The sequence below is a fragment of the Zonotrichia albicollis genome, chromosome 8 (genome assembly GCF_047830755.1).
Source record: "Zonotrichia albicollis isolate bZonAlb1 chromosome 8, bZonAlb1.hap1, whole genome shotgun sequence".
In the NCBI taxonomy this organism is placed as follows: Eukaryota; Metazoa; Chordata; class Aves; order Passeriformes; family Passerellidae; genus Zonotrichia; species Zonotrichia albicollis.
The window spans coordinates 27,292,158-27,309,889 of NC_133826.1; the positions used below are offsets into that span (position 1 = coordinate 27,292,158).

The following is a 17,732-nucleotide window of genomic DNA, read 5'->3' on the forward strand; positions in this document are numbered from 1 at the left end:
AACTGGTATCATTTCTCTTGCTGAATAAACCTGTTCTTATGGTTATTTCTTTACTGGCAGCAGTCCCAGAAGGTTTCTGACTGGATGTTCATGCACACCTGTGTCCTGTTTTGTGACTTTTGCCCATTCATGGAGTCTGAAGTGTCTCTGGTGTGTGGTGTGTGTGTGTGTGTTCCTCCTGGAGAGGTGCTGGATACTGAACAAGACAGCTGGATTTGGCCCAAGGATGACTAGTGGGAAGCTTGAGAATTGTATTATGCAGAAGAAAAGCGTAATGGACTGTAAGAAGTGTGAGTGTCCCAAAGAACCCTGGATGGTGGTGCAGCCTAACTGAAGATAAAGGGAAAAGCATGGCTAATAAAAGTGTGATTTATGATGGTGACTCCTTGTGCCAAGTGGAGACTGCTGTTCTCAGGAGCACAAGGAGTGGTCTTTGTGTTTGGGGTATTATTGACTCCAAACCCTAACTGACACTGTGTGTTACAAGGAAGTGATTTTAGGGTGGGTTTTCCACCTGAGAGCACAAAGGCAGAAAGGAGCAGGAGCTTCTCCCTTTGCAAGCCCCTGCTGCCATGTGGCATTGAGGTGTCTGAGCACAGCCCCAGGTGTGACATTTCAGCAGGTCTCTTGCTGATGAACTAACACTTGACAGTGTGTAGCAACCTTTTTCTTTCAACTTTGTTTTCATTTACATTTAGCATTGCTCAATTAGAAGTTTTCCCTTTGAGATCTGCTGCTATGCCTTTTATATCTGATCTTTCAAACATATTCTTGTAAGGCTTTTCCATCTCCTCTATTTTTCTGTTGAAGAAAACCTCATAAAAATGGCTGATAAAAAATTATAATTAAAGTATCCTGCTTTACTACAGACTTGATGAACATCTTGAAAGGGCAACCATTTCAGTTTGCTTATTGTGGTGGACTCATGTTTGATCCTTCAGTCACATTTGGAAATATAAAATTACAAATTTTAAAAACTTCCTCTCTATTTCAGACTGAAGGCTTAGACTGCATAAAATCCAAGTAGGATAGAGCAACATGTGCTAGTCAAATGAGCAAAATATTTGACATCCTTCAGCTCTGGTAACAAAAGGACCATAGTCTGTGGAATCCCTGATGCCAGCTGTGTTGAAAGTTGCTGACTTGGCCTGTGGCTGTTCCCTGCTCATACAGAATTACACTTTCACAGACACAATCCAAGCTGTGTGCAGTTTTCTTTTTTTTTCCTAAAGAAAAAACAAACATATGCTCGAATATAAGCAGAGAAGTATGTCAAAGATGCAAAATAAAAGGCAGGCAATAAAGCATGTTTATTTACAAGAGTGTCTTTGTAATTTTGGTTTCTGACTAGGGTTTGCCACGCCTTCATTTCTTTATCCCTTTTTCCTTTCATTCATCTTCAGAAGTTCTGCAGCTTTGCCTAATTCCTTGAAGAGGAATGTAATAAAATGATAGTATTTCTAAGGAATGCAGCACCACATCTGACTGGGCAGCCTTCCTCGTGTCTGCTCCTTGACTTTTTGGGCTCTGCTACATGCAAATAATCCTCCTCCTTTAATGGGCTTTTCCTGTGTGTTGCATATAATACAGATTGAAGGGAAAAAAAAGGCAGCTTCTGCTCTGTGCTTTCTCCCTGTTGCAGTGGGGAGAGGTGAGTGATGGAGAAGCATTTCCTTTTTTCTTTAAAAAACCAGAACAATCTTTAACAAGTCTGGGATGCAAGTAGGGCTGCTCTTTGTGAAGAACAGTTTGTTGTGCCATGGAGGGAGAATTAAACAGGCCTGAGAGCCATGCATGGATTTGATGACATCTATAGTGGCCACTTGCAAAAAGAAGAATCTGTGATGTTGTTTAGCAGAGTTAAGTATTTCCCCAAATATTTTCTCTTCTATGGAATTGTGGTCTTGAAGTGTAGGACTGTGATAAAATAAAAATAATCAGAATTTGTAGAAAACATGCACATTTTTTATGTGATGAATTTTGGTAAGCTTGACCTGTGAAAGTAAATACCTGTTTTACAGTGTTGTTTACACAAGAAAGCAGTCAGGAGCATGTGTTTCTTTGAAAGATGACTCTTTTGGCTACAGCACAATTTTATTGGGGGCTCTTGGGATCAGTTTGCTCTGCAAAATGCATTGTACTCTTGTAGTTATTCCCCCTGTCTGAAGGAGGATGGCTGGTAAGGTTGAGTATCAAAGCACTGTTGGGCAGAATAACTCCCTGAGACATCTTCTTAGTGCAGGAGAAGCTCCCTTCTTAAGTCAAAACCATTTTCCCAACAATAAAACTGTTAGGAAAATCACAGTGCTGTGATTTTCACTGTGCTAATGCAGCTGGGAAACCCTTCACTTTAGAGGCAAGCTGAGAATTTCTATTGCTAATCTGCTATATTAAGGCAAATTAGAGTTAACTGATGTGCTTCTAAATGTGGCCTGTGTGAAATGAAGTTCCTTGCAGCATGATTTTTTTTTTTTTATAGCACAATTTATTATTCCATAAGTAGGTAATTCCTCTTTGCTGATAAGCACACGTCTGGTGTTCCCTTCTGCTGCTGCAGCTCCCTTGGAGCAGCACTGTGCCTTTCAAAGTGCCAGTGATTGAGCTGGAGCCCCTTGAGGGGCTCTATTTAGACTGGCTGCTAACAGATCAGCTCCTTCATGTAATTACTGAGCTCTGACAGAGCAGCTCAGTGCACATTATTGCTTTCCATTTGCTCTGAGTTGCAGGACAGCCCTTCCTGCTTGGTGAGGAGTTGGCGCCTTTAAAAAGTAAAGAAATCATTTTGTAGCTCCCAGCAGACCTCTTGATAAACATCAGCAAGTTCTGCTTATCCGTGACATAGCATGAAAATATTTGTCTGTCTGATTGTGTGTCGTGACTTCACTGGCTTGAAATGGCACTTTTGGAAGTGCCTCTCCTGCTGGGATGCTTTGTCTTTGGAGTGACAACTGCCACCTGTGTCACTCATGGGCTTCACCACTGTGGGGGATCCTCACTTCCATGGTGAAGGATTGTGGTGCTGTTCACAGGGGTCACAGGATGAGGGAAGAGATGAGAATCTTGACCCCATGTAGGCTGATTTATTGCTTTATGATATATATTATGTTAAAAGAAAATTATATATTAAAACTATAGTAAAAAAAAAAGGAATTCATCAGAAGGCTAGGAAGGAAAAAATGAAAGATAACAAAAGCTCGTGGCTCTGAGTCTGAGCCAGCTGACTGTGATTGGCCATTCATTAGAAACAACCAACATGGACCAATCACAGATGCACCTGTTGCATTCCACAGCAGCAGATAATTATTCTTTTTCTTTTCCTCTGAGGCTTCTCAGCAGAAAAATCTTGGCAAAGGGATTTTTCAGGAAATACCATGGCTACATTGGATCCTCAGTGAAGCCATACCTGTCCTTGCAGCCCCTCTCTTCCCTTGACTGCAGGGAATACTGGAAGCTGTTGGAGACAGGATTATTTTGCTGAGGCTCTCCTGTTGATTTTAGTTGTGTTTCAGCATTATGGAGCAGGATGAATGAGGTGGTGCAGAGACAGGGAGAAAGGCTTTGTGGTTTTTATTAGCAACAACTGTGCAAGCAAACTTAATTTGGCATTCTGAAGCCCGCTGGTGGTGTTCCAACTTTACCCCTCAGCTGTTGCTCACTGCATTGCAGAGGCCTCTGTAATCTAGCAATTTCTCATTGTCTCCAGCCCCTGCCATTTATAAGTGGGGATTCAGGTTGCAGAGCAGATTAAGTGAGCATTCCCTTTTATTTTTAATTTTAATACAAGCGTTTCCTCAAGTTATAGGAAAAATACACCTGGCACTCACTAGCTGGGGGATGTGTGCTTATTGGATGAGATGGAAAATACCTGTGTGATCTTGTCCCCTGTGGTTTTATAGGAAAGAAGCAATAATGTGCACTTTAATTATGACACTTCCTATATTTCATCTTTTCTTCCACTCCCAAAACAACCAGTCTGGTTTATTATTTCTCTTCTTCCTCCTCTCTCATTTCCTTCTTCTCTAGTTCATGGTATTTCTCATCCTGTTCTCTTTTGTTTGTGTCCTTCCCTTCCTTACTGCTGCCCCACGTGCAGCAGTAGTGCCATCTTGCTCATTTTTAGATTAAAATTCTTATCCTTTTGAGAGGGATGTTTTTTAGGACATCCTTATCTGCTTTCTTTTTCAGGTTGTTGCAGAATTAGAGAGGTTTGCAGGAACTGCCCCAAAGAGTCCAAGCCTTCTCTTCTCTGCATGCTAAGGGGACAGTCCCTACAGTCCCTTCTCTCAAATTCCATGTTTGTACTTTTACATAAAACAATTTTGCACAGATTATTCTAGGCAGTTATGGACGTGCCAGTGGTGAGTTTGCATGTGAATCCATGCTCTGGGGGTGCAGAGTGCCTTTTGCCTTGCACAAAAATGGTATCCCAGAGCCATTCTGTGCTGGTGGGGAGAGCTTCTCTCTTGGGAGCTGCGTTTTTGTCTGCCTATTGCTTGCACTGGTTGCAGTCCAGCAGGCTGTCAAATGCCTGACTGACTTACCCCCTCTTAGAAAAACTTGAGCAGCTTTGGCACAGCCCTCAGCTGAGGTTCTGCAGCCGACTGGTGACTCAGTCCCACTCACAAGACAGCGAGGAGTGGTTGGGTCAACTCTGCCCCAGTAAACAAGGCAGCTGGTGCTTATGCTTAAAGGTTTTCCTGATTTCTGCAGTAAAACTGGCATCTCGTAAATGCTGCTTCATGCTTTCCTCCTCTCCAGACAAACATTTGACAACAAGGAAAGAGATGAAGGTCGGTGGATTTTTTTTTTCCTGCTTGGTAGCCTCTAATTGGAGTTCTAAAAGAGTGCAGGATTCCCAGCACATAGGAGGGAAAATTCACAAAAAACCATTCAGCAACACACCTGGAATCTGGTGTGAAGATGTGATTTGTTGTTTGGGACTACCATACCTTGTAGTTTTTTTTCCCTCTCATCAACACTAAAATACAAGGACCATGAGGAAGAGTTCTGCAAAACAATTGAAAACAACTTTTGTTCTGCTAAAGGAAAAACCGTTGCTTCTCTAGGCTGCCTGTTCAGAGTTTCACTCAGCCAACGTGGAAATCCATGAGTTATCAAAAGGGGCACTTGTGATTCCCACGAAGACAAGGGACTGAAATGCTCATTTGAGTTTTTTTGAGGGAAAACACATTCTTTTGCATGTGGATTGCAGTGGGCTTTCAGGGTTATTTCAGAGAGCAAATTACAAGATTCTCCTGTGGTTCTGAACTCCTGTTTTCCTTACTGATGTGCCCAAGTTTAGGGATTAAGAGTAGGTTTCTGGCAGCTGTCTGCCAACAGCAAAAGTAGGACCTTGTGTGCAGGCAGTCACAGCCATTAAGCATGTCTGGTCTGTGGTGGGGAAAAGGGAGATTCCAGGAGGAGAAAAGAAGAGACCAGCAAATTTCTTCTGCTGTTTTTGAGCAGGATCTCAGCAGTCTAGCCTCTAAAGGTTATAAATTCCTGCTGGGAGGATCACTCCAGGTTGGAGGGTGGCTCTGCACTGTGCTCTCCCATAAGTCCACAGACAGAACAGTTGGCTCTGTTTGTTTTGTGCTGGATTGGTTTCATAATATTCCTAAAGCAGTATCTCCTCCCACTGAAAGCAGTGTGACCTCTCAGTGCCAGCACTGTCCCAGAGAAAGGTGGGGGGTTGGTTTGTTTGTTGTTTATTTGTTTGTTTTTTAAAGTGGTCATTTTGGTTGGCTGACCTTCTTGGTAAAGAAAACCTTTAGTTAAAGATTAATATCTGCATCCTTCTCATATTTATTGCAGGTGCCAATATGATAAATCTCAGACTTCCAAATTATCAATAGAGCTGCACTGAATAAATTTTATAGCACCAGGAGGTGAATGAGAATGAGGGAAATGGGTCCCTTTGAGTCTCTTGTACCTTGCAGAGTAGCCCAAGCTGCAATTACGGTCAGTTAGCTGGATGTTCTGTTACTTACAAAGATAAGATAGTGAACTAACAGAGTAATAGCAGTATTTTGTTATTTTAACTTGGCAGCATCCTGCAATGAAACAGAAAATTTATTAGCATGCTAATGAATGATGTACTCTTTCTGTGGTGCACCAGCAAGCAAACTGTGTGAGGAGACATTTGTTCTTTTGTCTTTTTAGCATAGTTTGGCTAGAAATCCTCCTCTAAAACAAGAAGTGCAGGGGAGGCTGAGATCTGATGTGCTTTTCTTTGCACTGCTGCTGACAAGAAAATCATTTATCTCACCTCCCAGCAGAGCTGGTGGCAAACACTGGGAGAGTGCTGTGGTACCAGTGGTCAGAAGTGAGATGGATGTTCTGCAGGTGCAAACAGCATTTCCTCCTTGTGCTGAACACAGGGTTATAGAAGTGCACTTGTCTCTGATATGCAGCCCAGGATTTTTTTCTAGAGAAATGCCATCTGCATTCCCAGCTTTGCTCACACTGGGTGAAGGACTGCAAAGTCCTGTGTGAGGACCCAGGAGAGTATGTAAAGACTCAAAGTGCATATGTCTTCTGGTTTTGCCCCATTTAATATGTTGTAGATACTTCATCTTATTTTAGCTTCCCATCCTCAGCCTCCCTGAGTTCCCTTTTTTCCTTCCCTTTCATCTTTCAAAAGTGTGGTTTGATTAGGAAGCTGTAATCTTTTTATAGTTCATTTCATTTAAAAGCACATTAACCTGCAGAATGAGCCACTGGCTGTCTCTTGTTCAGTTTCCAATGAATTTCCTGTTTGTCTGGATGCTGAGTTATTCACTCACCAGTTCAGGGAGGCAATTAAGCTGCTGAAAGCTCCTTGTGGCTGAGATCTGCCAGGCTGGCACTGGCTGCTGTGGCTCAGCCACAAAGGCTTTACCCCTTACTGGCAATGGCATCATTTGTGCAGTTATTTTTCATCTTTTGGTTCAGATTTCCCTGCTTCTGAATTTAGCTTCTTGTCTTTTTTTTTTTTCTTCTTCTTCTTTTTGTCTTTATTTTTTCTGTCTGGCTCAAATTGCAGCTCAAAGCAGTCGTTAGTATGTCTTTCCTGAACATTTATGTAGAAAATTGCCTGTGTCCCAAGGGAGGGAGAGCAGTGGGAGAAGAGAGAACAATCTACAAATTCTTCCTTATCAAAACCCTTTGACAGAAACTGAAACTTCACTTTTTTTTCTTTTTTTTTTTTTGGAGTGCACTTTAAAATACTGTATGAGCTCCAAGAAACTTAATTTGTTCATTGTGCAAGAGGTGAGAAATACTTGTCACTATGTATAGCTCGTATTTTGGGGGAATTTTTTGCCTGATCCTTGCAGGATTTGTGTGGAGGTAGAACAGACAATTGCAGGCAGTCATGGCCTGCCTGTCTTGTTTTGCCACCACCTGTAGCTGCTGGTAGGACAAGGGAGAATGGCTTTAGGCTGAAGGAGGGTAAATTTAAATTTTGTATTAAGAGGAAATTCTTCCCTGTGAGGATGGGGAGGCACTGGCACAGGGTGCCCAGAGAAGCTGTGGCTGCCCTTGGATCCCTGGAAGTGTCCAAGGCCAGGTTGGACAGAGCTTGGAGGAATCTGGGACAGTGGAAGATGTCCCTGCCCATGGCAGGAGGGTGGAATGAGATGGACTTTGAGGTTCCTTCCCACCTAAGGACATGAGACCCCCCCCCCATATCCCTCTGTGAAAGGACCTGGCTTTATCTCCCCATCCTCCTCTCTCCTCTTCTTATTCACTATGAATTCTGCTAACATGGGTAATATGTTTGCAGAACATCTTGCAGGGAGAGGAGACTTCTCCCAGAGGATGAGCATTTCTGAGAAAAGACTGGGACACCTGAGTCAGGGAAGGAGACTGAGGTTTGACAAAGTTGAGCTAAAACAGCTCTTGGGAACCTTGGTAAAGGCTGTGCCATGTGCTCAGACCTCCACAGCCAAGGTGGATTTTGTTATTGTTGAGGGGAGGGTGAACCTCAGCCCTGCACTGAGAACTTGCAGAGCAGCTCCTGGGAAGCTTGGATTATTGCGGAGACTTGGATCTAGTAGTGAGCCGCATTTTAGAGAATTCCTGCTGCAAAAAGGGTGACTCCATGTTTGTAATTTCTTTATGGTGGTTTTTTGTCTTATCAAGAGTTATTAGAGACATTTGATTTTGATGTCTTGGATTCAAGACGACAATATGGCATTTTATTAGCACATTTCTGGAAGGGTATGTGGTTCTCCCCACACCCCCTATCCTTGCTCTCCATGGCCCATAAAGCCTGATTGTTCTATCAGTCACAGCAGTGCTAGTGCTGCCTGCAGTTACTGATCATTTTCACTCTGTTTTAAATTTTGCTAAAGCAAAACAGAGACATGGATTTGCAACTGGCATTTAAACATAGTAAATAAATAAACTTCTGCTCTCAAATAAAGACTTACTCTGGAGACAAATTTATAGTGATCTCCCATGTAGTCTCAGTGTTCTTTTCCTTGCCTATCTTAATTCCCAGTTAATGTACAGAGAGAGACATGGTATTGGAGATGCTTAAAATGTGGAGTTGTTCACTTAAATGGCTTTTTCAGATTGGATGCAATTTGTGGGGATGGGAGGTAGGGAGTTGGTGAGTATCTGTAGATGTAGACTTTAAATAACTAACTTAGTAATTTTTGAAAGAATACTTTGATCTGTGGTATGTTTTGGAGTTTTTTTGTTTGTTTGGTTTTTTCCCCCAAGAGAATCTTTGAATGCAGACTGTGCAAATACTTTGAGAATGATCGAAGCTATTACTGCACCATTGATTTCCTCCATTGACTTGTCCATTAGATATTTAAACTCTTCTTTTTAGCAAGTGTGTATTTTTCTGTTTCAAAAGCAGCCTCCCACTGTCCCTTGCATGGTGGGAAGTATATCCTGCTGGCTTTCTGTCACTGTGCCAGCCTTGAGACTTGGCTTGAACACTTTGGACTTATCCTGCCTTTCTGCTGGAGCTGGAGGAGTTGGGGAGCAGATTCACTCATGGCATGGCCACCAAGGCAGTTCAATCTGTGCTGCCTGAACAGTTCATGCTATGATTCTGTGGTTTTGTTGGCAGGAGCAATCTGAAACCAATCTCAGCAGTGCCCTGGATACTCCCCTGTACCATGTGCTTTCCTCTCTCTCTCATTTTTCTTAGGCCAGTTGTAAGAATGTTTTGTTAGATGGTCACTGGTGATGAGGGTTTTTAATAGTAACAGCTGCTGTAAAAAATTGCTGAAGGGCATCTGTTTCACAGAGTTCTGTGGAACTCTATTTCTAGGAATACATTCTGCTTAACCCCAAAAATCCCATAAAAATGAGGAATGATCAGCTCTTCTAGGGCCTGCACAGGGACTGTGTTTTTGCTGTTCTGGAGCAACTTGTTGAGCTGGATGCCTGAGAAACAAAGTGATTTGACTCATGCTTATATTTAGTATCATTACCTACTGCATTGGGTTCCGTTTTCTTGCAGCACTAACGTTTTTGCTCAGGAAGGTTAACAGGGAAAACGCCCAGCACAAGGCATTTCTGTGCTTATCAGAGGGCAAATGCCTGCAAAACATCAGCTCAATGTGCTGGCTGTCAACTTGTTGAGTGGGTTTTTTTTCTTCTTTTTTGTAGAGTCTGTAGAAGGAGCAGTATCTAAGGGTGGGGAGAGGATGTCCTTCCTTTTTGGTAAAGCCTGTAAAATTAGAGGAGCTGGTGCATCCTTAGTACAAATGTGATCTGAATTTGCAGCACCCTCTTTTTCGTGGTCAAGGATCATGTATCATAAATATGAGATTCCAACCTTAAAATATACCTTGTGACTCTACCCTGGGTGATAATTTTTTCTGGTTTTGAGTATATTTGTAACTGAAGCAAAAATTCTAATTGATGTTTTTATATGCAATATTAAAAATATATTTGGTCTTATAGTTCTGTTTGGAGCAAGCTTTTACTACAACTTTCTGTAATCACATGGGAAGCAAAGGGGAGATGCACAGGTTTGAACTGCAGCCTGTGAAGCTTTAGTCTAAAGTTTAAATCTTTGAAGCCTGTTTGAAAGCCTTGGCTGCCAAGAAGGCCTGGGCTCAGCTCAGGAAATTGCATGATTCCTGGTGCTTCTGGAGCCAGGTGAGGAGCTGTAATTGACTTTGCACCAGTGAAGTGCAGAACATTCTGTTCAGTTGGTGTGTAACAGGTGAATGCCCCAAGCACTGGGGAAGTGGGTGGAAGAGTTTGAGCAGGGTTTTGCTGGTCTGAGGCCTGTGTGCTGCTCTCCATTCTCCTATTGCCATCTCCTATGTTAGTGTTGGTCAGTCCTAGAAAAGCTCCTCAAGGGCTTAACTGACCAAACTCATCTTGTGTGTGACCTTAAATGGATCACAAATTCAAGATTATTTTTGTTCTCCCTATGGGGGTGTGAGAAGCTGCAGAGCTGCTATCACATTTTCCTTTCTGAAGCATGAAGGGCTTTGATTCCTCAGAGTGTTTCCTCTCCTTTGCTCCCAGGGGGTCTCATCCCAGGGCTTTTTATTTTTACTACACAGAACCCCTCCACAACCAGGCTGAGGAGCCTCTGCTGCCTGAAGCAGCTGATCTGTACATTGGTGCAGATCTGAAGTGTCCTGCAGTATCTCCTGAGATTCCCTGTTATAGTCACATCACCCTGCCAAGGAACCCTGTTAATATTTATGTGGCAATTGTTTTGGGTCTTGGCAGAGATAAGGGTGTTAATGTGAAGCCCACTTTGGCTGATTAAAGAAATTATTTATGTTTTGTACTGTGGCAGTGATTTCATTGCACTTGAAGAATTAAATTCTGAATGTCTTTTGGTAGATGTGTACATAAAAATAAGTATTGAGGCAGTTATCTGGCATGTTGGACTACACCATCCTCTCCCCCATGAGAAGGATGAGGACCTGTTGGTGCAAGTCCAGAGAAGGGCCATGGAAATAATCTGGAGAAGAAAAGGCTGGAGCACCTCTCCTGTGAAGAAAGGCTGGCAGAGTTGGGGTTGTACAGCCTGGAGTAGAAAAGATTACAGGATGAACTTACAGCACTTTCTGATACCTAAAAGGCTTCAAGAGAGCTGTGAGGGAATGTTTACAAGGGGAGGCCAAGGGGGAATGGCTGACAGAGGGCAGGGTTAGATGGGATATTGGGAAGGAATTCTTTCCTGTGAGGGTGGTGAGGCCCTGGCACGGGGTGCCCAGAGAAGAAGTGGCTGCCCCATCCCTGGAAATGTTCAGTGCCAGATGGGAGCAAGCTGACCTAGTGGAAGGTGTCCCTGTCCCTTGGCATGAGATGATCTTTAAGGTTCCTTCCAACCCAAACCCAGTCAAGTGAAGGGAACAAAGGTGGAGGGATGCTTGCTCAGCCCAACTCTTATGTGCTAGCAAGTTTTTACCTGCTGAAATGGAAAGGAAGGTTTGAAACTGTGTGCAGTTCTTCCACAATGAAGTGCTGCTTTTCAGGCTTGGATGGTGGAATGAGGAGAGGAGCCCTTCAGTAAAAGGCCACTGGCTTTCACTCTCCTTCCACTCTGCTTGCCCTGTGCTCCCTTGCCTCTCTGCAGCTGTGCTTCTCTTGTGTGGAGGGTTGTTGTGAAACTTCTCCACTCTACCTGGAAAGATTCATTTGAATTCTCTGGTTTTGAGAGCAGCACTGTTTCTTTTTTTACTCCAACCCCTTGATCTCGCAGTTGCCATTAAGAATATCAGCAATTTAATTGTACTTTTATAAGAATTTAATTTCTTGAAAGAAGGTGAAAGGAGGAGGGGAGAAGAATATGCTGTTGCCTCATTAAGAGAGTAAGAAAAGATGGGGTTTTCAGTAGCCAACTTTGCAAGATGGTAATAAAAAGGGTCTTTGAATAGTTGTACATCTCTCAATGCTTTAGTTTTGATGTGAAAAAGGCCTTTTATGAGATAAGTGGTCTTTGAGAGAAGGACAAATAAAAAGCACATCTGAAAACACATAGGAAGGCAGCTCCTTCAGACAGGCACTTCTCCTCATCTTGAGGCTGAGGCTTGCCCAGCTCCTGGCTCTCCTCACTCATCCTTTTGTACCAGCCAGTGTGCCTTGGCTCCACAATCCACATGGAGGTCAAGCCCCTTTTCATTGGTGTTTTCAGTGGGGACGCTGCCTGCTGAAGGCTCCAGAGCAAGACCTGCTGTAACTCTGGTGTGATTTCAGAGACAGGAAGGGTCTCTAGTGCTGCAAAGCCTTTCCCACCCCAGGTGGCTGGGGGAGGTTCACCTTTGCACTGGCACTTCCCAGCACTGGATTACTGTGAGCAGAAGGTGCTGTGTCTGTGTCCCAGCCAAGGTGAGAATGGTCTCTGTCTGGCTGACCCTCAGGGATGGACCAAGGCTCTGCTGTCCATCCTCCCTGCTCTCTCCTTCCAAGGATGCCTGGATGTGGCAGGTTTCCCTGCTGGCAGCAGACATGCAGCTTTGGAGAGCAAATGGACAGAGTTTGTGTGTCTCTGTCCCTTCACACGCCAGGGAGGGCACTGTCCAGAGCCACCCAGCTTGTCACAGTCTGTGAGTGCAGCACTGGACACAAATGGCTGCTGCTGTCTCATGGGCACAGCCTGCCCTTGCTCATCATGCCTGCCAAGTGCACAGACCTGCTGGGGAGCCAGTGGAATTGTCAAAGAAATCAACATCTTCCTTTGGAGCATCTTGGGTCACTAGAATTTGACCTGTCTGCTCTCTTCTCCATCAACAGAGCTTTTTTGCCAGCAGTGGAGCAAATGTTAGAGCCCCCTGGACCTGTGCAAAAGGGTTTGGTGCATGCTGGTGTGTGCTCTGCTTGCTCAGATGTGGAGATGCTGTGAGGGAAATGGCACAAAGTGGTGGAGAAGAGCCATTGGGAGCTGAAGGAGCCTGAGGCTCTGTGTGGTGAGGTGGGGATCTCTCAGAACACAAGCAGGCTGTGCTTGAAATGCTGCTGGGGAGGATGTGTTTGACTCCTACCTAATCCCTGCACACACTCTCATTCCTGCCAGGCTGACCTTGTTCATGGAGAGCTGGGGTGGGGGCTGGCTTGTGGGGCAGGCTGGAGGCCAAAGCCACATGCTCTGACCTGTACACAAGCTCAGCATCCTCCTCTGCTCCTCTGTTGCTCCTGCACCACAAGGTGCAGCAGGTGGTACCCCTTCTGGGAACTTGTTCCTACATCTGCCTCCCCCTCCTTTGCCTTCTATCCCTGGAGTGACTGGAGCTCTTTTCATGGACACTTTAACCAGGCACTCGGAATGCTTGTGGGACGCTCCGTCCTGGAAATCCAGGAGACCTCTCCAGAGGAGGAAGCAGCGTCTCCTGTTTGTCTTGTGTTACCCTGTCACAACAATGGCTTCAGAATCTGCCTCATTTAAAAGCTACTTTTAATCTGATGGGAAGATGTTTGTGTATTTAAAATAGTTATTCCTTGCTGGAGCCACTCCCTTCTTTTGTCCTTCACTGCTGGACTGTTCGGCTTCGCTGGGCTCATGTGCAGTGCTTGTTTACAGCCCCGCTGCTGCAGCATGGAGAAGGAAGTCAGTGAGTTGAGCACTGATTCAGTCCCAGGCTTCCTGTGCGTGTGCGTGCACGCGTGTGTGCTCAGCCCTGCTGCTCCAGGGGCTGGCCAGCTCTGCAGGGAAAGCCACGCTGCTGGCACACACAAGATGCAGGTGCCTTTTTTTACCTCTTCCACCTGCTTTGGGCCTGAGCAGGTTTAGGCAGCACGGGTAAAAATTCCAGTATGGCAAGCCTGATGAGGAAGATGCTGATGCAGGCAAAGACATGGAGCGGTGAGTGCGGGAAACATCTTGTCTGATGGGAAAGATAACTGCTCAAGGGATTTGGGTGCCTGGGAGGAGAAATGTGGCAGGAGCTGCTGGGTATTGCTGTTGTTCTCATCTCCAATGTGAGAAGGCAACAAAATGCCAAAGCATTGTCCGTGCAGATGATGGTTATCCAGGTGAATGTGTGTTTAACGGCTGTTTCTGTTTAAAGTCTGTTCCCTGCCCTGGGATCTGTGCCTTAGCTTGGCTCTCTAACAGCAGCACTCTGTCTGATTTGGAAGTTTTGGAGGGAGTGGGGAGTTTGCAGGAGACGGGCATCTCAGGAGCATTTAAACTGTTGTGTCAGTTGTGACTGCACCAAAAGACGAGGTTCAGAAGAAAACAACACTGATGAGCTGTAGAAGAAGCTATTTTATTGCTTTGTCCCTATTCTTTTCATTTGGTGGCAAGTAGCTCTCTGGATTTCAGTGAGGTGCTCTTGTGACAGAAATTGTCATCAGCAGTGTTGGATATTTTGGATTTTAAAATATTCCGGTAGCAGCACCAGCCTATGCCTGGGGTTTTTCATTTAAATTTATGGTGTTTATCAAGCTCTTAATTGTGCAAATTAGTGTAATTATGGAGTGTGATTATATGCATACCCAGTGACTGTTTTTAAGAGGCTGTTTCAAATGTCAAGAATTGATTTTATTAGCCTTGTGGCTTTCTGGTGCAAGCACCTTTCTTCATACTGCTGTTCTGCAAGGCAGACATTCCAAAGTGCCTCAGCAGGAAACAATTTCTGCAGTGCCATAGCTGAGGGAATGACTCTTTAGTAGGGCAGAAGGCTCATCAATGACTCTGAATAATTAGGACTGATTAGGTAAATTATCAAAGACTGAAACAGCCCTCGTGAAGCAGGACAACAACTTTGCTCCAGGCTGGGATAAGGATAGGAGGACACACCTGAGCCACATGTGATAAAGTTTATCCAAGTGCCAACTTTATCAGGGTGTGAATTTTAATGAAAAATTGCTCTTTGAAATTAGGACTTCAGTGTGAGTTATTGGCTGCTGCCCATCTCTCCCAGGGCTGCAGCTGAGAGTGTGGAGGGGGCAGCGCAGGCACAAGCACTTCTCTTGTGCAGAAGTTACAGACTGGATGTGCCAAGTATTCAGCAAATTATTTATTTGTGTGTTACCTTTTGCTGGGAAGGAGATCTTGTTGAGAAATGCTAGCCCAAACTTACCGGTCTTTCCCTACTCACTCAGGACTTCTCAGAATCCATGGCTTTCTGCCTTGAAATATGACTTGAAACAGAGTAATCTCCTTGACTGCATTGTGACAGATGCTGTGTGACAAATACAGGAAACTGTAGAGGAGATCTCCTTGATCTCTCTATAAATAGCTTGGGGCTTTGGGTAAATTAACCAGTCTTTACAGAAAGAAGCTGAGTGAAAATAAATGTCATAGAACCATGGAATAGTTTGGTTGGAAGGGACCTTAAAGATCATCTCATTCCAACCTCCCTGCCATGGGCAGGGACACCTTCCACTAGCCCAGGCTGCTCCAAGTCCCCTCCAAGCTGACTCTGAACACTTCTGGGGATGGAGCAGCCACAGCTTCTCTGGGCACCCTGTGCCAGGGCCTCAGCACCCTCACAGGGCAGAATTTCTCCCCAATATCCCAATATCTGCCCTCTGTCAGTGTGAAACCATTCCCCCTTGTCCTGTCACTGCATGCCCTTGTCAAAAGTCCCTCTCCAGGTTTCTTCTAGCCCCCTTTTACTTGCTTCAGGGATAAGGAGAATGGAATTATTCTACTTGAAATTTCACTTAAGGTCAGTCTGAGAATTAGAGGGTTTTTTTATAGGCAAGTCTAGCAGGTATTAAGTGACTAGAGCACACATTTGCTTTGTGTGAAGTGTACTTTGTGTACATACCTTGTGTACATTTCTTCAGAGAAGTTTTAGTCCATCAGTGTTTGAAAGCACAGTTCTTTGTTGAGGGAAACACAGCCAAGAGAGCAACATGTAAATAGCCTTGGCTTTGATAACTTTCAGCATGATTTCAGAACCCTTGGAGAGCTGTGTTGTTTTGGTTTGGTTTTTTTTTCCCTTAAATTTCACTGTTTACACTGTGGGGAGGTGTGTTAAATGGGTTTTTAAATGCCTGCAGGATGTTAGGAAGGTGAGGATGCTGGGAGGTTGAGGTGAGGGGATGTGATCCTGGAGCGAGTGTACCCCTTGGAAAAGCACTTGGAGAGGGTGTGCAAATCCAGGCACTCACTCTGCCCCGGGGGAGGCTGGTGCTTGAAGCCAGCCTGGTTTCTGCATTTGCAGGGGGTTGAGTGCTTGGACCTCAGTTCTGGTTTGTAATCCCAGCCTGCTGACCCGGTCTCCATACCAGCCCATGGATGAAAGGACCCCTGCAATTAGCAGTCAGATGGAAAAAGAAATGGCACAGGAAGGAAACATTACAAAGAAGCACAAATGACACTTAGAATATTTATTTTTCAGTGTTTATGGTGTGGGGAGCAGCAAAAACACAGATCTACACCTTATTCTGTGTTGCTACATTTTATTTTGACAGAAAAATTCTGCTGCAAAAGATGTTGATTTTGTCTTTAAGTAGAGTCTTTGACCATTCTTCTTTATTTAGAGCTTCTCATGTAATTAAAAATAATATTTTCTTTCATTCTTAGTTGTTAGGGAGAGATTTACTTGAAGGAGATCTGAAAGTGATCATGGGTTTGTGTGGTCCCAATTTATGCATTTGATTAGCCACTAACAACTTACAGCAGCTTTCAGAGATTTCAGGATTAATGAAGTACATGAAATATCAGACTTTAAAAGGGACTTTTAAGTGGTGACTTTTGTATAAGAACAGATGTGGTCAGATACTATTTCAGCAGGATTTATATTCCACATACTTTGAGACAGTAGGTTTTTTTAATGATCCCTTTAGAATGTAGTATTTAATTATAATGAAATATTTTTAATGACTCCTATTAATGTATAAATATCTTTAAGGTTGGTTAAGGCAGAGAACTTGAGACCATTTCGTGAAGTGGTGGTGAAACTGAACATCCTAAGGTTTTGATCTTTATTTAAAACAAAAAGGTTATAAAATGTCATGGTCAAAATCAGCAAATGGCATTTTGCCAGCCTAACAAATGTTGCTGGATTTATCTCTCCTCTCTTGAGATCCCTGCTACTTTTAAATACTGTTTAATTTGCCTGTGTGCTGGTGTGCAGCTGCAGAGAAGATGCAAACCCTTGTTTGGATTAGGGGTAAACTGAAACAAGCTTGAGCCGTGCCCTAGCTGAAGAGACTTTTAAGTCAACTGAAATTGGTTGTTCTTGAACATTATTGTTTTTCTTGTATAAAAATACAAACGGAATGAAAACACATTAAAGAACAGCAAAGCAGCAGAAACTTCTTGAGAAGGACTTAGCTAAGCAGGATCCTTTGTTTTCTAACTGTGACAGCCCTGATTCAGCTGCATCCCCACAGCTGATGCTGCCACATCACCTGGAGGCTCTGCAGGGTGACACTGGATGCAAGGAGCTGTTAAATGAACTTTCAGGTTGTCACACCAAAGCTCTCAAATAGCAGAAAAGTAACAGCTTTAGTGGTTGCACCATCTTTACATTTCTGTTGGCAGGTAAATAATGGCAGTAACAGGGATCTTGGGTAGGTTTTTTTAAGCATCAGGAGTATTTTCTGTCTGAGAGTGCTGAGGATGATAAATCAGGGACCTTTATATATGGATTTAAGGGTGGTAGCCCCTGAGCTGAGATGTCAGGACCCATGGCTAAGGGAGTTTCATTATAGATGTAATCACCTGAGTGCAGTGACATTTATGCTGCCCCTTCAAGTGAGCATGTTATAGAACATACTTACCCAGAAAAGCATCTCCTCTAATGACAGTTGTGCAGCACAGGTGTCAGAAATATTAAAAATCTGTTTTGCATTTAGCAGTG

The 17,732-nt window shown here is 43.9% G+C and overlaps 1 protein-coding gene across 3 annotated transcripts in view; it reads left to right on the forward strand.

Moving 5' to 3' along the window:
* The window catches only part of RASAL2 (RAS protein activator like 2), a 163,783-nt gene that overhangs the window by 23,735 nt on the left and 122,316 nt on the right, over positions 1 to 17,732 (forward strand). Inside the window, exon 1 of one of the 3 annotated variants that reach the window (XM_014269278.3) lies at positions 12,923 to 13,774. The exons of the other annotated variants lie outside the window; for them this stretch is intronic. Coding sequence (XP_014124753.1) covers positions 13,726 to 13,774 — 49 coding nt within the window. The 5' untranslated portion in view covers positions 12,923 to 13,725. Of the gene's footprint in view, positions 1 to 12,922; positions 13,775 to 17,732 lie in introns of those variants that run through there. 3 annotated transcript variants of the gene reach the window in all.